Consider the following 25,884-nt stretch of genomic DNA (forward strand, 5'->3'; position numbering starts at 1 on the left):
TTGATAAGAAATTCTAATCAAAGATTAATGTAAAAACTGAGATGAAATTATAATTTGCATAATATTTTTTTTAGCATACTTTTTTTAACTGAGTCTCATCCAAATGGGTTACAATTTTTTCATCTCAATTTAATCTTGACATTTTTAAAATTATATATATATAAATAATTTTATAATTATTATGTATTTCAAAAGTTATTTTTTAATTTTAATTTGAAGAAGATAATATTACTTTATTTTAAAAAAAATTGAAACTAAATTAAATAAAAAAATAAATATAGGAACTAATGTAATGTAACATTGTCTATGTAACAAAATAATTAAATTGAATCACTTTTATAAATGTCAGAACCAATGAGAAGAAAAAAAAATTGAAAACCAACTTAATAATTTTCTGACAAAAATAAAAATGAATAGTTATAACTAAAATTTTATATGTATATATTTTTAACTTGATTTTAATACACCTTTTGAGCATATAATTATAAATAGTGTTTCTAATTCTAGTAAAGTTGTTTAAAACTTTTGGCATTTTTTAGTTCAATCATATAAATGGTGATAACGAAAAAAATAAGAACCAAATATTGAATTATTAAAGCGGTTAATTTTTAATCTAAATTTAAATAAGATAATATTTTATTTGACACTGTAATCGTTACTAGTCTACAATGAGTACTTACCACTACCATTAATTCATATAAGATATTAATAAATCGTTTTAAATGTGCGCATCATCTTCTAACAACAATAGGGTTTCAAAATTCTGATCTTTTTCGTCAGCGGCTCCTTGAGCAGTTCACTTAGGTTTGCTTCACCCATTCTAGACGAAGTCACAGGTAAACTTGTTATTCTCTTTTTCGTTCCCTTCTTCTAATTTAGCTTTGGCAGCCGAATTGAAGGATGATGTAGTACATCAGCCTATTTGGTCGTGAAATCCACAAAGTGTGTTTTAATCAATCCTAAACATTGCCAATTTTTTCAAGGTTTCTTTGTCAAATTTGTCTCACAGAAAATGCCCAAAATTGCTGTGAAATTGGTCTAGGAAATTAATAATGCAGTTTGCAAGATTATTCATTGCGTTTATTGGAATTTTATATATATTCAGTGAATGAACATGTAATTGTTGAATCATTAGTAGAAGAAAGATAGTGGGGATTTTTACCTCAGTATACCCAAACCTCATACGTGTGAGTTTTACTGTTTTAATCGTGTCTTTGCTGCATGAGAAGGAATGCTAATAGTTTTGTAGCATTCTGTACGACGAATTTCAAGATCGATTTGAACTATTTTTTATTTTCATAATATGATGTAGTCAAGGGACTTGTAACCTCTTCCCTTAAATCTCATTTATCCTTCCTTTTGAATGCAGTGATGGGAAAGATGGGCAAGAAGAATAGGAAAAAATCTGGAGGGCATAGTTCTCCAAGAGAGCATACGGATATGCGGGACCAAGAGATGGATATAAGGAAGATTATGAAAGATGTTGAAAATTTTAGTAATGTCCATTTTCCTTCTTCATTTTGGCTTTCTTTTCTTTTACATGAATCTGGTCTGTATCTTTTCTTTGCATCTGCTTTCTGTTGTTGAGGCGTATTGAATATTCAATCCAATAGAAACACTGCATTATGAAAAGTTAATGACTATGTTCTTGCTTATTAGGATAATATTTATATTTTTATATAGTTAGATTGGATTTCTTTACTCGGCTGTGATGCTGCTTGATTCTTGAATAGCTGTGCAATGCATACTTTGTTGCTGAACTCTTTGATTTTAAAGCACTGTATTGATTTATACGCTGACACTGATCTCATAGTTTAGAAGCTTAGTGTCATTTGAACAGGTGACATTGTATTGCTGAAGGAAATTATGTATTGTTATTGTATGTTTCAATTAATATTTGGTTTAGGGTTTTGGAAGTTCATGGAGGAGTAAGTAACTTGTAAAAATTCTTAATTTTGTTAGTCAAGGAATTGACTTTCATGGGTATTCATATCTTCTTCCTTGTGGTTTGTTCTCCTTTCCGTATAAAGTCTCCTCTTTTTTGTGCGAAACATTAGTTACTCTTAGTTGAAAATATTCAACCTAAACTTTTGATTTAGGATACGTGACAGAGGTTTCAATTTCTCTTGTAACATCTATAACAGGGCTGCATGTAACATATGTTAATTCTTCAGTAGTTTATGACTACATCTTTTTTAACCAGCCAGGATGATTTAGAGGATTGAATTCCATGGTTAATAGACAGTTGTGTAAGTGTTGAGGATTTCTGTTGTTTATGGAAATATAAGAACGCTTCTTAGAAAATGTTTGCTCCTTTATTTTAATTTTGGGTGGTTAGAGCTGAAAAATTTATGGTAACCATTCCAAGTTCACCTGGTGTTTTTTGCCTTTCCATTATGTCTAGCAAATAAGATGGTGCAGTTGCTTCTCATAATGGCTGCTAATTATCGTATTTTGCAGGTTACTCACATATGACATGGAAAGAACGCAAGAAAATTGAAGATAGAAATATTGTTTCTCTTGGTGGAAAGGTGAAGGATATTTTTTATATTCTATTTTGATCAGCATGTGTCAATCCAAATAGTATTACAAGGATGCTCGGTAAACAAAATTCTTAATTTTTATCATATGTAGGCCCCCAAGAATCAGAGATTACCTTTAAGTGTGGCACGGCCAATGATGAAGAAACAAAAAGAGAGGGAGCATAAAATGCTCCAAGAGGTAATTAATTTCTATCATTCCCCACTTTTATTTTGTGCCCTATTGTGATTTTTTGTCGGTCTCTTACTGACATTATTCATGTATGATATGTACTACTGTGACTTTTAGCGTTTGATTATGGGACAATTTGGGGGAAAGCTCGGAGGTAGCAGTAAGAAATCAGCTGTGAAGCACAAGCCCGAAAACAAGGGTTTGAAGTTGAGTGAAGGTCATTTTAGAAATGGCATACTCAACGTGAAGCATTTGTTGAATTCGGCCCCACCAAGAGATCGTGAAACTGGAACCAATATGTCCAATACATGGAAAGGGAAAGGTGGTAAAAAGAATCATGGTAAAAAAGGTTTCGGCAAGAAACCCCGTTGAGTACATCCTTTTTGATTAAGGTTATAAATCTAACATGTTACTGGTGTAAGCCTTTTGCATAGTACACTAGAATTCAACAGAACAGAGTGCAACATGACAATGATGTCTTGTGTATTATTGTAATTCAAAACTGAACAAGATCTTGTGTCTTGTTTTCCGTTTTTGTGCTTATCTTCCATAAAGTGGTATGAAATATAATATCAATAACAGATCATAGCTGCTTTTTCTTTACATTTGATCTCCTACTCGTACCATATTATTATTTTTATAATTATTCTGATCTCAAGTTCATTAAGCTATAGTTAAGGTCATTCATGGTATTATTATTCGTTTTGAAACCTACAACTTTTTCATGGTTTTTGCATTAGAAGGTGACTTAAAGAGTTAGAAGAGGAATGTGTATTTAAATTGTTTTGATTTTAACTATAACTTCAATTGAGGGATAAGGAAATGAAGATGATATCTAGAACTTCTTTTTCATTGGAAATGAAGGTTCGTTTTTGGAATCTTGTTTTTATTTTCATAAATGGCATCAATGTGTACTCATCGGTGAGAATGTTTAGCTATCTATTTCAGTAAAGGTATTCTTCAATTGAAGGCTTCTTTTTCATTCTCTTAAGAAACGAAGGTTCGTATTTGAAATCTTGTTTTTGCTTTCTTAGATGACATCAATGTGTACTTATTGGTTTGAACGTTTAGGTATTGATTTAAGTGCCTAGAGATCGTGTAACAAGGAGTATACTAATATGAGTTCTTAAACGCCGTATTTGTCGTGTACTGTCATAATTCTGGAAAACACCTACATACTGATCAGAAATGTTTTAATTTCATATCTTAATAGATCTTTAGACATATATATTATTGTTTAATGAACAAATATATTAGCTATAAAATAGAAAGATAATTTAAAGTTATAGATATTTGAATATTCTGGTTTGAAGTTATTTAAACTTTAAACAAGAAGAATTATCATAAAAGATATGTACCCAAGGAGAGGAGGTGATATTGTGTCTGTGTTCCCCACTAGTGGAAATACTAGTGTTTTTTTTTTATTCTAGAAAAAGTTTATTAAATTATAAAATATTTTTTATTAAAATAATTAGAAAAATAAATCATTTTTATTGTTAATTTTTTTATTATAAATAATTATTTAAATTTTTAAAAAATACTTATTAAAATGATAAAATAGTAAAAGAAATTATTTTAATTAATTAAAATATATATAAATTGGTAGTCAATATTTATTTTCCTTTAATTTTATTATAATCACCTGATTTGTTGAAAAAATATTTAAATCAAATTCACTGAAAATAATTACTATATATATATAAATTGTAAGTAACTTTTTAATAGTTAATATTTATTTTCCATTAATTTTATTATAATTACCAGATTTGTTGAAAAAAAGTAGTTAAATGAAATTCACTGAAAATAATTACTAGATATTCATGAGTAATTTATCTTGATATCTATATTTTCCATACCAACAAATAAACAGTTAATATGTTCATACTTGTTTTTTAAATATCCACTGAATATATCTTTGAAAGATTATAATCACAAATATATACGATTTTCTTTTTGTCATTCCAAATGATCAATTACCAATATATTACATTAGGAGGTAAAAACATTTTGATCTATTGTCTTTGTAATAGGCAAGAAATTACAGGAAAATGAATAATAATTAGTTTAATCTTTTCTAGACGTTGAAAGACTGAAATATGGACATATATTAATTATATATCAGAGTTTAATTTCTATGGCTTGTTAATGCAAAAGATTTATCCTATATCATGTTAAAATTAAATTAAAGTTATATTGGTATGATAATGACATTGTTGATGGTGAGAATAACTTGGTAGCAACAGAATATTATTTTAAATATCGAAACCAAAAATTAAAAATTTATAAGCAAAATATTTCGGCTGTTTCCGTAGCGACGAAGCTAAAAAGACGACTTCACTGGGGATCGAACCCAGAATCTCTGGTTCCGTAGACCAGCGCCTTATCCATTGGGCCATGAAGTCCTTTGATATCGATGTTTCATATTAGTTAATTGACCTTTTTTCTTTCAAGTTAAGCTGCATCTTTCTTTGCCACCTTTTGCCGCTGTTTGATCGAACCAACTTCTCAGCAACCGCAGCCAAGTATGGTGCACGAAGCCACTAGCACCAATTATCCTATATATTATTATTATTTATTATCTGCCGGCGTTGTTTTCTTCCTACTTTTATAAAGTCGTATCGTAATAATAATAAGAAGAAGAAGAAAAGTGGAGTTTTTTTGGCGCAGAGAAAAAGGGGGCGAATGAATGAATGAGAGCGGTGGGAATATTGGAATCTTAGTTCTTTTTTTATTTTAATTTTTAGCGGTGGAAATTCTTCGTGAATTGCATCTTATTCCATAAATAGGAATAGCATATGGGTAAAGAGCAATCGTTTCGGAGCAAAGCAGCTTACTTTGTTTCTGATTTAGCCACTGTTCTTCTCAACCCTATTTCTGACAACAAATCCCCCTCTATCCCTCTATCCGTAAGTATTCACTCTCTTGTTATTAGTTTTTTCTTCAATTAATTTATTATGTGCTGTGATTTTTAAATGGTGACTATCTTATTGTTATTGAATTCAATTGAATTGATTCTTTGGTAGCAATTTTTGACACGGTTTTGTGAAATTTATATGATCGTTGTGTAGGTAGAAGAAGGAGACGAAGATGATGATGGGTCAAAGGTTGGTAGTCATGATGAAATAATTGATGGGCCTGATACTTCTTCATTCACTGCGTTTCTATATTCTCTGTTGTCTTCTTCGGATTCTGGAGATAACATTGGTGAAGCTGATGAGAAGAATGATGATGGGGTGGCAGATGATGACTCTTCATTACCAGACTCTGCCACGAAGGAAAGTTTTGTTGTGAGGAGAAGTTTGTTTTCCAGGGGCAGGCATTCACTTGGTTGGGCCATTCACCAAGCTTCCAAAATGGGTGGATTTCGCAGCAGGGATAGTAAATACACGGACGAAGGGCGCCGCGGCGTTGAGATGAAGTGCATTGTGAAGGAGCCTGTGGCTGTGGCTGTGGCTGTGGCTGTGGCTGGTCACCATCCGCCTGAAATTTCTGAGCCTTCAATGCTCGTCTCCAATGGGTTGAGGGATGCTGTGTATGCTTCACTTCCGTCGGTTCTTCACGGCCGGAAATGGATGCTGCTGTACAGGTATGAATGTCTAAGGATGAATGTGAAGGCATTTGGAACTCTTCTTGTTGATTGTGCTGTTCTGAGGATAAGTTTGAAACTCTTCGTTTGTGCAGCACTTCGAAGCATGGTATATCACTTTCAACTCTCTATCGGAGAAGCATGCTTTGGCCTGGAGTGAGTTTGCTGGTAAAGTTTCATTGACCTAGGGAAGATTACCAATATTATGCATTGTTTGTGAATTATCTATGTGTGTTCTTCATTTGACATTTTGCCATTAAACAAATTTCTGAATTGAGTGGACTAGTTGAAGTCTGCTTGTACTTTTCTTGATTGATAAAAAAATTAGCGCACGTTGAATTTGAGATAAGTCATGCATTACGGTTACTTTAATTTAAGTTTAGTTCCACTTTAACTGTCAGAATACATATTTTACACACGAACAAGCTGTTTTTGATTAAATTTGGCAGAAGCAGAAAAAAATAACTATTAATTTTGACAACATTTTCTTTTTATTATTGGAACTTGCTGAGCAAATGGATACTAACATATGGTTCTATGGTACCTAAAAAGATTTTTTTTCCCTTTAGAATTTAGCTATACAAATGATAATTAAGTCCATGGATTGATGGATATTACTTTTCAGTGTGACCTGTTTTTTGTTAATAATGAGCAGTATATTGTGTTGGTTCAAGGTGATTTTAACCCTTTTTTGTAGTTTATATTCGTCAGATTGATGATTTGTATGGATGCATGACTGATTTTTAAACTGTTCTGCTAGCCCTGCTTCATTGAAGATCGCAATTTAGTTTGTATATCAAATAAGAAAGTGGGATCTTGTAACTAATAGTATTGTAATAGCATGCAGTAGTTTACCATGACTATGTATTTAATTATAGAGAACACATCTTGAAATTCTTTTATATTACCATGGGTTGGCTTTATCTGATCGGTAAAGGTATATGCATTTTTGTGTCCTTTACTCAGCAAGACTAATTTCTATTCTCTTCATTCTTGAATGGGTTCTCAGTATCAGCTTTTCTGTTCCAGGTTGTTGGAGACCGTAAAGGAGCAGTGTTTGGTGGTGTGGTTGAAGCTCCTCTTAGACCATCTAACAAGAAAAAATACCAGGTCCACCACTCACCTCTTATCTCTACTATCTATGATGTTGGGCATTGGCTGCTTCATTTTGCAACATGTTGATTTTTATTTTTTTTTATCTTGTTGGCATTAAATTTTCCACAGGGAACAAACAATTCATTTGTTTTCACAGACACCTCTGGTTGTCCTGTTATATATCGGCCAACAGGTATTTTTCATCGAGTTTGAGTATGCCATTTCTTTATATTTTGCCATTATGGCTATACTGCACTATGCTTGTTATCAAAACCAATCATTGATTTATGAATGACTTAATCGATAAATGAACATTTTGATTTTTGCAGTAAAATACGGTTTTGCTCCCTCTAAAATTTGGGCAACTAACTTTTCGTACCTTTAAAATTGTCGTGCATTTTTTGTTCCTACAAAACTAAAATGTGTTAAATTTGGTGTCCGTTGGTAACTCTGTTAAATGGAGTCTGGCATGTATATCTGTTTGTTTTGGAATTCCGTATGTTTCGTTTCTTCTTACGGATTAACCACAACATTGCAGGAGTAAACCGCTACTTCACACTTTGCTCCACTGACTTTCTAGCAATTGGTGGGGGAGGTCATTTTGCGCTTTATTTAGAGGGTGATCTGTAAGAACCTTGTTCATTCATTATGCTATCTTTTCTACCCTTCTCCCAAACAAATCATTAGCCTTCCCTCTACAGTATCATTGACCTGAATTTTCTTTTATTGTGTTTGTGGGTTACTATTTCTGACATATCTGCTCAAGATTGAACGGATCAAGTTCGGTTTCAGAAACTTACGGGAATCCATGCCTCGCACATTCTCAAGAGTTTGAAGTGAAGGGAGTAGAGGTGGGCATAAAGCTTCTCAACCTACACAAACCCCTCACTCACATTCATCTGACTCCCCTTGTCTGTTTCCCTTAATCTGATTGTTCTAGCTGATTAGTTGCCCACCAAATCCAACTCCATTAGTTTTAGAGATATTTACTCCCAACAAAACAATAAACTCATAACAAAAGCTCTTTCTTTCTTCCATGCAGTTGTGGGGCTTCGTATTTCCTACAAAGTATGAGGAAATGATGGAATTAATCAGAACAGAGGCACCGGGGATCTGTCGCAGCTAAAATATCTCTGGATAAGTATCAATGACTTGGTGCGTGCATTTTATGGAATGCTGATGCTGCTGACTCGTAAACATGACAATAGCAAGGGATGCAAAGTTGATTGATAGACAATACGATGAAGAAATTCCATGTATCCATCCACTCATGTTACCACCTTGTAACGTGCTTGTAAATATTTGCAATGTTGTATATACAGGTTCATACCCATTACAAAATGGCTGATTTTGTGGGGAATAAAATCTAGAGCAAATTTATGCGTTTGCATATTTAAGTAATGCACATGAAGGAAAACGCAGGATAACTTTCGGCTCAAAAGCCTATGAAAGAATAAAAGAAGGTACAAACTGATCAAACTAAAAACATTGTTAAGAACAGTTTTTTTATTTTCTAATAGTTGTTCTGTTTATCAGTTCACCTGATATTTTTAATGTATTATTAAATCAATGTTTTCTGTCTATTGTGTATTCAACCCACCTAAACGAATGAATTAAACGGATTACCCTGATCGGTAATTATGTTTTTTTCTTTATTAACAAAGGATACCAATTAAGATGCTTTAAAATGTTCTAGGATAGCTGCTATAAAGGCTAGTTTATTAAGAAGAAACCTTCCGTTTTTAACAGAAACTTTGATTCCTTTTATCAAAATGATCATCATTATTGAGATGGTTTAATATCAGATTAACGCTACATTTTGTAATGTTTTCTAATGCAAATCTTAAATTGGAATTAAATACATGATTTTGAAACCAAATATATTTACTTCCATCTTTAGTAGCAAGCATCTCCTATAGCGGCTGCTGATATAGATTCCCGATCAATCAAAAACATAAATCCTGCAAAAATAAATTTCTCAAAATTGAAAAAATCAACTAAATTAAAAATGTATTAAAGCATTATTTTTTATAAAAAAAAATAATGTGAACAGTTCCTGGAAATATAAATTAGTTTTAAACAAGCCCTAATGTAGGTAGATGTGGAGTGATTATATGATGTTACCAGTATAGTATCTTTTTCGTCTGTTCTTTAAGGCAACTACAGAGTATACAACATCACTTTTTTTTATGTTCCTTTTTCTTGAACAGCATGAGTCATTGTCCCCACCACCAAAAAAGAAGAAAACATTTGAGAAACCATTCAATTCAAGCCATACATGATGCAATTGCACAAATGGATGACGGGCAAAACGAAATGATACGCGCACTTTCGGTAAATACATCATCACAAACGCATGCGTAACAACCACTTCCATATAGCTTTTCAAAATCAATTTCACACACACTTCACGTGCCTCACAAAAAGAAGTCAAGGGGAAACTATTTTTCTTTTAGACAAATCCACATTCTATTATAAAATCTTTCAAAAAAATATAATAATTCAACTAATAAAACTATAATAGAATTAAATATATTTTTACTTCATAAACTTTGATGAAATTTAAATTTTTTTATATCTTAAATTTAAAACATTTTTGTTTCAAAATTTAATTTTTTTTTAAATATACTGATTTTAATACAAAAATATTTTTTAGTATTTAATATGTTTCGGACTTACATTAACTAAAACTTGTTCGATGATATAAATAGTTCAAACATTATTCTCAAACACTTATTAAGGTATTAAACAAATTTAATATAATTGAATTATAAATATTATATTTATTTATTTTTAAAAATTAATGACTAAATTATATTAAAATTTCGAAAAAAAACAAATTTTAATTTTATTTTAAGAATTACAAATATATTTAACCACTGTAATATCATTAAATAGACTAATGCAATAATAGCAATAATAATTTTATTATTTTTATTATCATAAAAAAATGTTACAAATGTGTCTTTATTCATATATATCTACAATGATATTTGTTTTAACTACATAATAATAATAGTATCTTGGTGTACACATTTTACTATTAATTTTATCAATCTATACAATTATATAAATAATTTCTTATTTTGATATATGCATTTATTTTTCATTTTTATCTTTTAAATAATTACTTTTTTAAAATTAAAATAATTACTTTGTCAATTATATCCTTTAAGTGACATTTTTTACGACTAAGTTTTTTTATTTGAGCATTTTTAAAATTTAACCAGTTTTTATATTGAAATAATTATTTATATTAAAATTGTAAAAATTATTTAAATTTAATAATAATTTTATTATCATGAAAAATGTTAATACAGTGTTTTCACTAGTTTTTATAAATATAATAGATAAAGTTGCATAAATTATAATGTTTATATTTTATTTAATAGATTAAAAGTTAAAAATGATATGGATATCGATTTTTAACTCATTAGACTTAGCAATAGAAGAAGTATTACAAGAAAATGTTAGCATATAATAGAAAAGAAAAAACATCATTAAACAGTTTAATATACTAATATATTGTTTATACTTATTCGGAGTATAAAACTTGTTTTTCTTACCTTTTTGTGGATTAACAAATATTAATTATTAATATGTTAATTATATATATATATATGTTATTAAATTTGATGATCATTGAATTCAAACAATACTTAAAAAAAACCCATGTTAGTGAAATGTAATAAATATGAATCTTTAAGATAATCACTTTAATGATACATAAATTTAACCCTTATACACATATATGTAAAATATTTCTTATGAAATTAAATATAATATGTTTGAATAACACTTTATTGTAAAAAAGAACCTTGTATTTACTATTCACAACTGATATTCTCACTGTTATGATAAAAAAGAAGTGTAATAAGAACAGTTAATATCAAAAGCATTTTCAAATTTTCAGAATTCTTATTTTTACCACTGTTTTTCTTTTTTCCATGGGTTTATTAAGGCCAAAAGCAAAAGCGCTGCAAATGTGCTGAAAATTCGTTCATTGAAACAGTGATGGTTGCGCAACGACGTCGTTCTGTTGCAGGCGTGGGTAGGGTGGTGGTTTACGGCGTTACTTGGAGTCTGTGATAGGCATGTGCATCTATATCATATCGACACTCAGTCACCGTCAAATCGAATCGGAGAATTGAAATCAGCAGAGGAATCAGAATCAAAGCCCCGAATGGCGCCGCCGCCACCACCCAAATCAAGAGGGGCTACTCAGGTAAGCAGCAATGCTTCCAGGATTCAGTTCTTTTCCCTTCTCCTCGCTCTGCAATACGGCGCTCAACCTTTGATCTCCAAACGCTTTGTCAGGTTTTTCTTTTCACACCACTTTTCACCTTCACCGTTTCAATTCTATACTTTCCTCTTTTCTTCTTGTTTGCGCGACCATTTTCATCTCCTTTGAAGTAAAATAAAAGTTCTGCAACTTGAATTTAGTCGCCAATTTTTCTATTACTACAAAATAGTCGTTACTTTAGTTATCGGAGTTAATAATATTTCCGGTCTGATCTATGCTGTGGCTGTTGTAGTAAGAGTGGTTAGAATTTAGAATTTAGTAGTAGTGCGGGGTGGATTAGGAATCCTAATCCTAATTTGACTTAATTGAACAAACTATTTTTTTTTAACTGTATAAAAATCGGGAATGGTGGAACTTTGGAGGGTATGCAATCCCGCTGGAAAAGATTAAGAGTCTTTAAAGAGTGGAAGTCCAGTTGATCGAGTATAATGTATGAAAAAATTGTATGAATCATTTGAGAAATCAGCAGTTGAATGTATCTTTTCCTTTTTTGTGTTGATGCTTGGGCATATGGGATTTGATGGTCTACGTAGTTTGGTGCATGGCTTTATCTGCAAGTGGGGATTCTAGTGAACCATTTAGAATTGGCTGCATTTTTTCACCTTGTTTCGCTTGTCATACTAAATTTACATAATTGAAGACAGCCATTTATAAAATTATGAAGTTGTTAAAATTCCTAACTGTTGATTTCTAATTAACGGCCATAATGACACTTATCCTCTGAAGTGCATTTTCCTCACTTTGGAGGAGCTAAATACATCCTTGTTCATTATTTTAGAGTCTGATAATGTTACAACTATTTGTCGGTTGCCCATGCAGTTATTCTTGCTCTAAATAGCATATAGTGTTACATGATGTTTTAAGCATAGCCCACGTATCTTTGTCATGTGCATGTAGTCTAGAAAATATGAGAACAAAATTGGGCTGTTTTTCCATCTATTTTTTTAATATTTGTATTTACATAATTTTCCTTGTGCATGATTCCTGTGCCAGCAAATGTGCTTTCTGTTTTACTTAGTGGATACAAGGATGCAAATAAATTCAGTAAAAAGAGGGATACGTCAGAGTTTGTTTATAACATGAAAAATTGATGATCAACACAAACATAAACTATAACACGATCACTTGAACTCAAAATGTAAGCATTTATGCATGGTTATTCCTAGTGAAAATCCTATAATCAAAATTAAAAAGAGGCACAGACGTTTCAAAACTCACCGTTAGTCATTATCCACTATCTTATTAGGGCCCCTAAGGGTCCTGCTAATTAGGGCCCCTAAGGGCATTGTTTAAACAATTAAAAGGAGAAAATTCTTATTGAAAATCACATGGGAAAATCACAGAAAAGTGCATTTCTCTGCATCCCAATTAAAAAAAATCCCCCTTTTAATTCCTTAACCAATGGGAAACTGGTTAGCATTTGCCTTCTATCCCAATTCCATTCCATCCAGACGGCACAAATAATTAAAATGGAAAAAATGCATATCCAAGATGGCATATCTGATTTGTGTATCGGGCCTGGATATGATGTTAACACCAGTATTGTTTGGTAATCATCATAATATTAATTGTGATTTGCCGAAATTAAAATTTAACATTTTTGAAGGCATTCATTTCCTTGGGCATCAAACCATTAATTGTGAATGACCATGTGAAGCATGTCTTATAACCTATTTTCCTCTTCCTGCAGACGTGAGGTTATTGTGACTTCATCTGTTTTGATATGTGAGCTAGCAAAGGTAAATCTTGAACTGTTCTACATAGTTTTGGCATTGGTTATTGTAAAACCTGTACTATAACCTACTTTTATTGACAGTCATCCATCTCTGTGATCTGCCTTTTAGGTTTTATGTGCATTGTTTATCATGGCAAAAGATGGTACTCTAAGGAAAGCGTATAAAGAATGGACTTTGGTTGGTGCACTGACTGCATCAGGACTTCCTGCAGCTATATATGCATTGCAAAATAGTTTGCTGCAAATTTCTTACAAGAATCTTGATTCACTCACATTCTCAATGCTGAATCAGACAAAAATATTTTTCACTGCATTCTTTACATATCTCATATTGAGGTATGTTCCTACATTACAATTAATTAATATTTCTGCTATTTTTGGCAAGACCTATGTGTTCACATGTGTGATAGAGGATAAGCTAAATTATTATCTATGTTTGTTAAGTAAATGGTTTCACTCAATAGCTGTTGTGTCTGTAGAACAAACTCAAACTAAAAGTAATTTATTCTTAGGAACAGAAGTTCTACCGGTTTCTTGTGGTTTTGGCTGGTTAAGGTATATTTTTGGTGTTGTTTAGGATGTTTGATTTGAACCTACTATATTCTTGCAGTTGGAGGGTTGGGTTGAGGCCATATGTGCACTTGGTGTTTTCTGGAACCTTCGTCTAAATTTTGTTAGGTGTTTTGGATATGTTGATTTCTTCTGTTGTTGGGGTGCTTCTGCAACACTTTCAGTGGGTGATTATAGGGAGACACTTTTGAGAAGCATTTCTTCTCTTCTTCTCTTACTTACTAGCTTCTCGTACTAGATTTCTGCTTTTCTTTGCTGTGTTTGGATGGTTCAACGATCTTTTATGTTGCTGGGTTTCTTTCCCTTCTTTGTGATAACTTCTGTTTAAATGGGTTGTCTTTATTTTTAATTCTTCTGTTTATAAGGTTATTGTTCTTATTGTTGGCGGGTACAAGTACTGATAGTACTTGACCAAATTATTAGCATAAACAGGATTGAATGAATATTGGATTAGGGTTTTTTTAATAGATTCATCCATTGTTGTATTTTCATATATTCTAGGTCATCATCGTCATCTTTTCCTTCTTGAAACTTGGACCTATAATGCTAACATTTTACACTACATGCCATCTGATAATGCTTCATACAGGCAAAAACAATCAATTGAACAGATTGGGGCCTTGTTTTTGCTAATTGTTGCGGCAGTTCTTTTAAGTGTTGGCGAAGGCTCTAGCAAAGGTTCCTCTAGTAGTAATGCTGATCAAATTTTATTCTATGGAATTATTCCTGTATTAGTTGCTTCAGTGCTCTCTGGACTGGCTTCTTCCTTGTGTCAGTGGGCCTCTCAGGTTACCACAACTTTCAATTTCTATTCAAATTTTAATTGCTTTCTTGATCAATATTATTGTTTATGTATTTATTCCTTCTGTCACAGGTTAAAAAACACTCATCATACTTGATGACTATAGAAATGTCTATCGTTGGAAGTCTATGTTTGCTAGCCAGTACTTTTAAATCTCCAGATGGGGAAGCTATGAGACAACATGGATTTTTCTATGGGTGGACTCCTCTTACTTTGGTAATGTTCTTACCGCTGTTTGACTTCTGTAATTTAATTCTTAGAACTGTTAGACTGTTGTTATGCTTATGCGTGAAGAGAGGAACATAGACAAAGAATACTGAAAGGCTCAAATTTTGGCATTCTGCTGTCTGTCCCAAGCACATGAATATACATGTAAATTGGGTCTGATACTTTTTTATATCAGGATTGGTAACAATTTTATTTTTGTTGGGGAGACGAGGGGGGTTGATTAATTCCCTCACATTCTTGTTGATGGCAAATCTGTGATAACTACATTACTGAATAGTGAGTATGATAACTACTTGGAAATTCAGATAATGGACTTTATAGTGCCTTGTTCTGGCTATTTTTATCCATAGCTGATGTGTCTTTAATAGATATTGATGTACATCAACTTTAAAACGTTACTTATCTTTTTTTATTCAATTCAGATTCCAGTAATGTTCAACGCCTTTGGTGGAATTCTTGTTGGTTTAGTTACAAGCCACGCTGGTGGTGTTCGAAAGGTAAGTTTAACTTTGTAAATTGTTATTGAATTACTTTAGGTATGCACTATCCTCAGATGACAAGTAAAATGGTGGTCAGGTGTTAATCAGCCCTTATTGTTAGTTTGCAATTTGGTCAATTAGAGAAAACAGATTGTATAAATTTGTTTTATCGGGGCTTTAATCTGAATTCTAACATGCATTATTAATGTTGATTAAGAGAAATTATTATTGCACCATATTGATGGAGCATTCAAGGCAGTAACTGCACAAACTTTTGGTCCTTCGAGTGATTACTAATTTGGTAGTGGACAACTTAAAATTATTGAGAAACTTGAGTTGCTGGACATGATGACAATTTTATGACTTCTGAAGTCATTTCACAGGAAATATTAGGGGAGAAAACACTCCGCATTTTTTTGTTTTGTACGAATCTACTTACAGTGGCATTTATTCAACGTGGTTGCAGGGCTTTGTCATTGTGTCGGCTTTACTGATTACAGCACTGCTACAGTTTGTTTTCGATGGAAAACCACCTTCGCTGTATTGCCTTGTGGCTCTTCCAATAGTGGTCACTAGCATTTCAATATACCAGAAATACCCCTATCAGGTTAAGAAGAAGGAGTCATAGAATCTGGCCTATTATAGCATGGGGATTTATTCATTAGTTCCCCACTAAAACTACTTTGTTTTTTTATCCTGAATATAGCATATTGTAAATGATAGAACATAGAAGGCAAAGCATTCTTTTCGATGTCTTCTCAGTCTCAATATAATTAGGGTGTTATACAGAGTTTGTTTTGTTCTTTAATATTCTGGAATCTTTAAATGGTCATTTATTTGTCTCCTCTTCATTGTGTGGATAACAGGATTTTGATTTGAAATTTATATCATTGGATAGATTCCCTGTATCACCAACGAAATTCACGCATAAAAACGTTTGTTGTCTATTAATCCTTTATCTCTGATGAATTTAACATTAGGAATATTTTTTATCAATTCCTACACTAGTCTAACACTAGATGTGCATGGACCCATTGTGATTAGATGTATGTATGGCACTTGCTTTCCACACCAATTCAGAATGTGTTTTTACATTGTGGATTCCTAATCCGGAAGTAACTAATTCTGCGATTTAATTTTGCAACTAAAAGTGAATGATCAATATATCATAAAAACAACTATTTTTTATATCGGTTCCTTCCCATCCAATTCTTTTTGTTAGGATCACTTGTGTGAATTTGAAACCAACCTGACGAAGATTCAACAGGAGAAAATACATCTTTTAACACACCCTCTTATATTAAATGTAATTTCTAGAAAATCATAAGCAGAATTTTGTATCTCACGTCCTACTTAATAACTTTCTTTTATGGTTATTTTTTCTTTTTCAATAAATTTCAACCAATATTAAAGTGTGTTAGGAGGAAAGTATTAAAGAATGTCTTGTTTTATAACTGACAAACAGATTTAATTTGATAGACCAACTTGAATAGCCTCTAAAAAAAGTTTGCTCCAAGTTGAAAAAAAAAAATCTAAATTGTAGACCAATTTTTATGTAATTCATTTTAAGTTGGTACGATCTATTTTAAAATAGTAATATTTTATTAAAAACACTCAAATTAATTTCATTTACGTAACTTCAAATTTTAAGAAAAACGGAAAGTTATCTTTTCATTTTGAATTGATGTCAACATTTTAAATTGAAGAATAATTGCTACAAACAAATGTTACCAACAATAATAAACATTTTGGCAAAGCCTGATTACAAAAAAAAAACATATTTTGAATCACAAAAGATCAAAACTGAAAAAAAAAAAGATACAAAAGGAAAAAACAAATTCTAAGATTTTAGGGGTATGATAAACGCACTAGAGGGTTTTTTTAGCATTGGAAGCAGTGCTTAAGGAAGGTGGGAGAAAGGTCCAAGCTTTAAAGAAGAGATGGCGCACATCACAAACCTTCCGATGATGCCACTCATTCCTACCACTTCTTCAAATGAAATCAAAGAAATCGCATTTAAGACTGCACCTTCGGCTTCCAAGCTCCAAATCAAGTGCTTCCTAGAATCCTTCTATGGCTTGGAGGTCCAAAAGGTGCGAACTCTTATCATGAAGGGCAAGAAGAAGCGTTACGCGGGTTCCTTGGTCGCAAAACCTGATTACAAGAAGGCCTATGTCACCCTCAAGAACCCGCTTTCTTCCTCCCACAACCCTTTCCCCTTTGCTTTCACCCTCCAAGACAACAAGAATGAGAAGACGTTGACCACTCACAGCTAGGTCTGTAGTTTTGTGGGTTTCAATTCACTCTTTTCTCTCTCTCTCTCTCTCTCTCTCTCTCTCTCTCTCTCTCTCTTTTGTTCCATTTGGGCATAGAAAAACATAGAATGGTAACTACATTAGTTTGTTGGAGTTTATTGATTAACGAGGATTATGCTTCGTACGGTTTTAAGAAGTGGTCCACGTCTGCATTTTTGGCGCAATGTCGAGGTTTTTAGATTTGTGGCTCACGTTTATCTGTAACTTTCTGTATGGTATTTGTTTCAAAATCTAAGAAGTTTCTTGAGTCACCTCCCATTCAATTCATTCATTCTGAAATGGCTTTTTTATGTTTAGGAAAGTCAATTCTGAAATGAATGGTTTATCCCAAAAACAAAAGTTAAATCCTTTTCTGGAATATCAAATGTTATAGAGAAATCATGAGGGTAATTTATAATAAAAAATGTTTTTTTTTTAATTTTGATGAGTTGTGGTTGTCGGGGAAGCACACACTAATAAAATAGAATCATGCTCGGAATGAGAAAGAAACGATTCCACTACTTAGACATGCTAATGCTTATGTTGCCCATAGGGATGGTATTTTAGCTGAATCGATTGTTGACACAAATTTATCTCAGTAATTCTGCAGCATCATGTGCTTGTTCTAGGAAGTGAGATCCATTGTTCTCTGTATATGAACTTGTTGGTTGTCATACGTCGTGTCAAGTGCAACCCTTTTGCATCCGAATTTGGAGCTATAAGCCTTCAAATTCTACTCTTCCTGGTCCAATTGTGTCAGCGGTGTATTTTTTTCAGTACAGTTCAACAGTGATGTTTGAAATGGTAAATTATTCTATTTAGTTTCTTACAATGATAATTTGAATTGATGCCATTAATTTTACTAATGTACCCGGAATTTGAGTTCGGAACTTTCAACACCATGTTCAGTTTGTTGCTTACCTCGAACGTCAACAATCTTGTTGCTACGAACATTGAACCGTATGACCATGATTCCAAGAATCTTTATTTAGGAAATCATTGAGCACTCAGTTGTTATAAGGGACTTATTAATCACTAAACCAGTATAAGCAAACATCCTCCTAAATTACAAATGTTGTTTCCATTCAAGTTACATTTTTTGTTTTGGCTATGCTAGAGCATTGTGTCTTCCCTTCATCAACATTTTTTATGGTTCTTTGCTGAACTTAAAAGGTCGATGTTCTATCAACTGTAAGTTGTTAGGGTCCATGAGCTTGTATCAGTATTGTAGCTATTTTTCTGTTTTGTTCTTAGATGTGTAAACTTGTGTACTTGTATTGCTGCATTTGGGAGTCTTAGTCTGTATATGGAAGCTAAAGCCTATGACTAACAATATCTTAAGATACAAAATTTAGACCATGTGCTTCATATAAAGAATGGCTTGCTAGGTGTTTTTACTACAGTACTTTTTATGTTGAAACTTGAAGCAGGTAACACTTTAAGACATGGAGAGCCTTCTTCTAGGGTTTAGTATACGTAGAACGGTGTTTGGTGACTTGGGTGTGTCCTGTCTGTCTCCAATTTCAATTCCTGCTGGTTTTGTATGTAAGGAGTTCTTAATCTTCCGCCAATGTAAAATCCAGCCTGATGAATTCTTTGGCTTGTTGCTTAACTTTTCATACTCCTGTTGCAATTCAAAATAGTCATTCTGCAGATCTACCATTTTGGTCTTTACATTCTCAAGTTCTGCTTTGAGTGCCTTAATGTCCATAGATGCAGATGTCTGGTTTCCTTCTTGTTCAGATTGGATTCCGCTTTGTGCTGGCTCCTTCTCCTGCATTGCTGTCCTCATTTTCACTTGCTCTGAAAACAGAACCTGCATTTCACTCTTGTTATATTAGCACTAGAAAACCATTCTTTGTACATTAAACTGTTGTCAACTATTTTCCATTTGGATAGGATTGTTTTAAGCCTCTCCTTGATAGTTTCTGGGAGGGATTGGGAGTGTTTCTATTTTGTTTCTATTTTTCTGCCTATGAGGAGTATTTGTATTATCCTGCCTCAATATGATCCTTCTTTCCTTCTGATAAAGTTACTTCTTTCGTTTGAAAAATTGCCATTCACCTACAGATTCCGTTAGTGTTTTAAGGGTTTTCCGTTGAAAGTAAAAGAAAGAGGTCTAGGTCTATAAAGTCACAATTATTAATATAATGAACACAGTATAATCTATCCTAAATTAGTTCAAATTTTTAATTGGTTCCTAAATTTGTTGAACAGACACTGCTAAATCTGAATTCGGAATTGTGCTATTATTTTTTGCTTTTTTTATTGGTGGAATGGAACCAGAAATTCCGAAATAGTTGGTCATTTGTTAATTTATCATGTATGAAGCTGAAATAGTTTGATTGCAGAGATTGCAAACTTTACCTGGACAACTGTTCTTAGGGGCAATCTCTCATTTTGTGCGGCATGAAGGCATGCATCAAGTGAGAGTTTTTCACAGTTCATGATTTTGCATAGTCTTTTACGATCATGCTCGCTTAGTGAAGGATGGGTCTGTAGGGATGTCAAATATCAGAATGTCAAAACTGTGTTTATAAATGCCTTTAGTTTTAACAGGAACCAGAATTACAAAACATAAGAATTAAAATGATGACCTTGAGGTAGGTGTCAATGGCTCTATACAGACCGTCGTCATATGATCGAGAATTTTCGGGTAGCAATTCAGCAAATACTTGGAATTTAGTGATTGAAAGATTTGGATCTCTTGCAATCTCAGCTAGGTAATTGTCCAAGAGCCTACTAATATTGAATTTCCTCGTTTTCTGTTGCTGTTGCATCTGCTGTTGTTCATGCATCAAGAAGTATTCAACAATTCGTTGAACCACGTCTATGTCTAGCATGGTGCATTCTTCAGATGAATTAGTCATGCTACTAATGAGGAGGAAAAAAGGATAGAAAAAGACAATATAGATATTAGTTTCATTGGTCATTTTCATAATTCTAGGGTTTTATCTTTTGCATTTCTGGTTCAGAGTTGTGAAATCAAATTTGACCAATCGCATAATTTTGCCAATTCCAATTTTGAAGAAAAAAAGGGAGAATTGTAGCATACTCACATGACTGTTTTTCCCTGATCTCCATTTTGATATCTTGGAATCAGAAGATCATTCACCTCAGCGTCTTCCAACACCATACTCACTCTCTTTTCAAGTTCTGTTGTGAGAGCTGGTGAGACAGAATACATCATGGCCATCTTTAGCAACTGCAACATGAACTTACATGAGACTGCATCTGGCTGAGGAGGAATAATGCTTATCAGGGTTTCAATAATTGTCTTTTGCTCCTTGCTGTGCCCACTGCTCTCTTTCTTCTTCCCACTAAAAATACTGAACTGTAGGTTATACTTTTCATGCCCATATCCTCTTAGCCCTTCTATCTCCACATCCATTCCTGGCAGCCATTTCTTGGCATATTCTATGATACACTTACCGATGATCTCTGCTCTGGTTCCTTTTGCCCTTATTGCAGAAATGATCCTCATAAAATGATCAATGCGGAAGGTGGCCACATCATTGAACCACCAGCTTTCTTGATTTGGCGCTGCATCCTCACTTGTGTGATCATCTTTAGAAGCCTTCCACGCAATGGAGTCGCAACATCTTCTTACAATTTGGAGGTTTTCAGCCCATGGAGATAGGTTTTCACAAGATTTCAGAACAGTGATAGTGTCTTTCCATGAAGAAAGCACAACAAAGGTGAGGAAAGCTTCAGTCTTGGAAATTAGATTTCCATCTTCTAGTTCTTCGGTCATCTCTAGGAACTCTGATGCACATCTTAGTGCAGCTATGTTATCTGGGCTGAAGTCTACTGGGAGGCCATAACAGAACTTTAGAACTGTTTCAAATGTTTCAGACCCACCTGGGAAGTTTTCAAGCTTCAGAGCATTCCCAGAATTTGAGATGAAAGGCTGAATCTCCAATCGTCCTATGTAGCCGCACTTCGATATCAAGGGGTACTGTGGTTACAGAAAACGTTATCAAAGTACGTAATCATGTTACAGCAAAGAAGCTAACACACATAATGATTAAGACATAAGTTGCTTGTCTGTCTGTTACAGCAAAATGTAACTTCATTTCCATTATATGTTGTTTTCAAGATTTTGTAAGTATAATTAGGGTTGTTAAAAGAATATTCAAAATTGATCAAATATATACCGAATTGACATGCTAATTTTTTAAGCCTTGTGAAAATTCTAACTAAAACAATCATATTATTTATAAAAAATAAATTATACTCAGATAAAATTGTTTGAAACAAATTGGAATATAACTCATTAAATTGGAAAATATATTTTAAAATAATATGTTGTATACTCTACGATGCTATCAATTTCATGTGCTCTAAATACACAGCTGATTAATCTAAATTAAGAGGGAGAAGTAAACAATTTTCTGCACTCGGTGCTTTAAACATGTCAAAGCATTTATACCTTGTGAACATTATAAGTGGTTTCCTGGACTTGAATTGAAAAGTCTGTTGGGATTTGAGGAGCAATGAACCTGCACAAGACCAACTCAGAAAAGAAACAAAAGAAAACCAGGAAGTGAACATACTCAAACATGTTACTGCAGAATTTTTAACTGTCTAATCCATACAAAAAAAAAAGATGTTATTTTGCAGACTGTACCATGAGTGTTCTCCTTTGAAGCTATCAGCTAGTGCCGTGAGTTTGTTGGGAATGACAATGGTTTTGTCAGAAACCTTATCACTTGAGTCTTGTTGTGGTTGAGCCACTTGAAGGGATTTCATGGTGAGAGTGTATCTAATTGCAGTATAGTTGAGAGAGAGAGAGCATTTTTAATGAAGAAGAGAAAGAAGAGAGCAATGTCCGTATTAATGCTAGAAGTTCATTCTGTGGTCAGTGTAGGACTGCAGTTAAGATGGTTGGTGACTTGTTTCTTTCCTAACTTTAATAACATTCTGTTGCTCTGTCCAAATAATAATCTTGTAATTTTTCTACTACACACATTTATATTTGTTTTATACATAAAGATAAAATGATTATCAAAGAATACATTTTTATATTTTAAAAAAGAAAGAACAATAATAAGATGATACACATTCATCTTACACATATTACAAAAATAAAATAATAATGAAAAATCAACTTTCATATTTTTTAAACAAAATAAAAAACAACAAATATAGTAATTTGTAAATATCAAAATACCATTTCTAAACAAAAAATAATAATATCAAATAAATGTGAAAATTTTGTATGTATCAAATTATCATTTCTATAATAATGTTTCAATTTTCTCTTACATCATAAATTTCACTTACCATTTTAAAAAACCAGATTCTCGTCTTAATTCCTATATTTCTTTTTCTGCTGTTTTTTTTTTCCGGCATTTCCCCTCTCTTTATATAGTAATCTTACACGTATTTTTTTTTATGGTGAAATTACTTTTTTAAGATTTTGAAATTTCAGAAATTTAGGTTATTATGGGTATGCTATCATTTTTAAAATTACTTTTAAATTAAATATTGCAATTTGAATTACTACAATTTTTTTTACTTTAATATATTAATGAATCATATTGTTTTCAAATATTCTTATTATAATTATATTTATAGTCATGTTATTATCTTTATTGTTGAATTAAATATAATTAAATGTGATATTATTTTATATTGGATAGAAGTCGAATGATACCTTACATCATTCAATAACTTTTCTCATAATGTAAATTCGACTATTAAATTGTAAATATATATGATTTTGATTATGTTTGTTAAATTATATAAAAAAAATAACGATGCATCAAATAAAGATAAGGAATAATTCTTATTTTAATATATTTTGAAAAATATATATTACATAAATTTTCTAATATTAAATAATTTTATATTGTCAAGAGAATAAATTACATCTCTCTCGTTCCTTCTACATCAAACCCGAATGATTGTTGCATTTCTGTTTTATTTTTGGTTTGATGAGGTCAAAAATAATTTTAAAATCAATCTTTGATTATTATTATTAAGGATTTGGGCTTTGAAGCTTCCACACTGCAACGGAATTGCGACTTGTGGCTTACAGCTATTGTACGTCTATTTCTCATTTATTTCTACTAAATTTCTTCGTCAACGTTTGTTTTGGAAAAGAAAAATATTAAACCATTTTATCCTTCTGATGAGAAAAATAAGAATGTAAATTCTATATTGAGATTTTAGTGTTGTGTTTCTATTGAGTTTTTTTTAATGTATATTGATGTTAATATATTAAAAATATATATATTTTAAAATATTAAAACCATTGTTTATTCATATATTTTGGAGATTTAGTGTTGATACAATGTGAGAAATCAGTAGATAATTTTAATTTAAAAAATACGTATATATTCTTTATTCAGAAAAATAAGTTATTTAAACAATAAAGAGGTTATAGACTCTGATCTATTTTCAAACTTTTTCTTTTTATATATATTTTTTAAAATGTTTAGACTTAATTAATTTTTTGGATTATGATAAATTTAGATTTAGATTTAGATATTTTTAATTGTAATTATTAAAGGATTAAAATTTTAATATTTTAATTGAATTTTTATGTTTAATTTATTTCTTTAAATAGGTTATGTAATTGTTTAATGAGAGAAACGCATGAAACATTGGCATTTGGCTTATGGGATGTTGTGACCATAAAACTTGATTGTGAGCAAAGTGAAATAAAATGAGTTTGTTATTGTAAAAAATCAATGATACATTTTATCATTTGATTATTATCATTTTGTGAATTAATTTGAATTAATTTTAAATTTTGTGAATGAATTATACATTTTATTATCATTTCTTCTTCTTCATATTTTACCATATAACTTTTAAATTTGAATTAATTTTACTAATTCGATAAGTTTATAATATAATAATTGAATTACATGAAAAAAAAAGAGACTAAAACATTATTGTTTGCAAAATTTATACTAAAACATCATCGTTTTTCATATTTTTAACATAACGATTGTTAAGTAGTAAAATATATGAATGATAAATATGAAAAACTAAATAAAATAATAATAATTAAGTGGTATAATACTGAAAAGAACATACTTATATATAATAAATCATTTTTTTTCTTCATAAAATTGTGAACAAAAAATAGGTGAAAATTATCTAAATTTATACTTACTCGTCTTATTAAATGGAAAATCAAATTATTACAATAAAAAGAATGCAAAAATATAAAAACTACCTCACCACCATGCACAAATAATGGTGGTTACCTAATAAAATCAAGAATTAAATATTTTTAAAGGAATCGGTCAACGATTAACATGAGTTTATTTAATAAAACACTACTTAATTCAAAGAGCAACTTAATAACATAATTTAATTATTACCAATCCCTCCCTTAAACTAAATGTCTAAGCAAACATTAGTTTACTTTTGATGTTCCAATCATGTCCAACTTATTTAAGATCTTTAAAAACTGCTCCAATTTGAGTGGACTAATTATTATATCAACTACTTGCTTTTTAGTGTTGTAGTAACTCAACTTGATATTTTCTTCTTTGACCATGTCCTTTAAAAAATGAAATTCAACATTAATATGTTTACTCCTTCCCTGAAATATTTGATTTTCAGACAATTTAATTGTTGAATTACAATCACATAAAACCTAAATGTGTTTTTGTTCTTTAAAACTAATAAATTGTACGTTAGTTCTTAAAATAAAACCACGATGATTTTTACCACCCACATTAAAAATGTATTATTAAAATTGCGAGATTCGTATAAATTATCTATATCAATGTTATTAAGTTCAGATTGGACCAACCTATCCAATTCAGTTTAATTGAAAACTGTACTCATAGGTTAAAACTTTTCTTAATATACAATGTTTACATAATTGATCTCATTCTATAAGTCAAAAGTCAGTCTTTTTATTTATTTGGAATAAAATAATTATAAATATCTTTCTAAGTATTATTTATACTATTAGGTTTTCACGTTAGATTGATGGTTTACTTTATTCCCTAAATATTGTACAGAAAGAAAATACTTTGCACAAAAAATAATATGACAAAAATAACTCTCTTAACTTTCAATTAACGATACTTACGTTTAATAATCCCAATTG

General features: G+C 31.4%; 4 protein-coding genes and 1 non-coding gene across 7 annotated transcripts; 3 read left to right on the forward strand and 2 right to left on the reverse strand.

Moving 5' to 3' along the window:
* Nucleotides 1-700: 700 nt before the first annotated feature.
* On the forward strand, nt 701-3,315 carry LOC148205499 (uncharacterized). The gene is made up of 5 exons (XM_088103384.1): nt 701-836; nt 1,370-1,495; nt 2,461-2,531; nt 2,635-2,721; nt 2,830-3,315. The coding sequence occupies exons 2-5, from the start codon at nt 1,372-1,374 to the stop codon at nt 3,082-3,084; spliced, it is 537 nt and encodes a 178-aa protein (XP_087959510.1). The 5' UTR covers nt 701-836; nt 1,370-1,371; the 3' UTR covers nt 3,085-3,315.
* Nucleotides 3,316-5,015: 1,700 nt separating this feature from the next.
* Nucleotides 5,016-8,938, forward strand: LOC124821361 (uncharacterized). 2 transcript variants are annotated; one of them, XM_088103385.1, is made up of 9 exons: nt 5,016-5,411; nt 5,499-5,618; nt 5,781-6,298; nt 6,394-6,466; nt 7,328-7,408; nt 7,523-7,586; nt 7,932-8,019; nt 8,160-8,244; nt 8,436-8,938. In XM_088103385.1, the coding sequence occupies exons 2-9, from the start codon at nt 5,508-5,510 to the stop codon at nt 8,517-8,519; spliced, it is 1,104 nt and encodes a 367-aa protein (XP_087959511.1). In that variant the 5' UTR covers nt 5,016-5,411; nt 5,499-5,507; the 3' UTR covers nt 8,520-8,938. The 2 variants fall into 2 exon arrangements, with proteins under 2 accessions (XP_087959511.1, XP_047149184.2); XM_047293228.2 differs by having other exon boundaries at nt 5,016-5,618.
* On the reverse strand, nt 5,042-5,114 carry TRNAR-ACG (transfer RNA arginine (anticodon ACG)). Its single transcript has one exon. It is a non-coding gene; the product is annotated as a tRNA-Arg (tRNA).
* Nucleotides 8,939-11,364: 2,426 nt separating the features above from the next.
* On the forward strand, nt 11,365-16,355 carry LOC124821362 (UDP-N-acetylglucosamine transporter ROCK1). The gene is made up of 7 exons (XM_047293229.2): nt 11,365-11,710; nt 13,387-13,435; nt 13,541-13,767; nt 14,591-14,789; nt 14,876-15,019; nt 15,454-15,528; nt 15,977-16,355. Exons 1-7 carry the CDS (start codon nt 11,577-11,579, stop codon nt 16,136-16,138), a joined length of 990 nt encoding a protein of 329 aa, XP_047149185.1. The 5' UTR covers nt 11,365-11,576; the 3' UTR covers nt 16,139-16,355.
* A 2,706-nt stretch (nt 16,356-19,061) lies between these two features.
* Nucleotides 19,062-22,665, reverse strand: LOC124821356 (BTB/POZ domain-containing protein DOT3). Of its 2 annotated transcripts, none has more exons than XM_088103386.1 (6): nt 22,435-22,665; nt 22,237-22,306; nt 20,864-21,762; nt 20,402-20,675; nt 20,172-20,300; nt 19,062-19,620 (listed from the first exon to the last, which is right to left on the reverse strand). In XM_088103386.1, the coding sequence occupies exons 1-6, from the start codon at nt 22,554-22,556 to the stop codon at nt 19,243-19,245; spliced, it is 1,872 nt and encodes a 623-aa protein (XP_087959512.1). In that variant the 5' UTR covers nt 22,557-22,665; the 3' UTR covers nt 19,062-19,242. The 2 variants fall into 2 exon arrangements, with proteins under 2 accessions (XP_087959512.1, XP_047149181.2); XM_047293225.2 differs by having other exon boundaries at nt 20,402-20,678.
* Nucleotides 22,666-25,884: the final 3,219 nt, after the last annotated feature.

The sequence above is a fragment of the Vigna umbellata genome, chromosome 1 (assembly GCF_029865625.1).
Source record: "Vigna umbellata cultivar VRB3 chromosome 1, Vumbellata_1.0, whole genome shotgun sequence".
NCBI classification, from domain to species: domain Eukaryota; kingdom Viridiplantae; phylum Streptophyta; class Magnoliopsida; order Fabales; family Fabaceae; genus Vigna; species Vigna umbellata.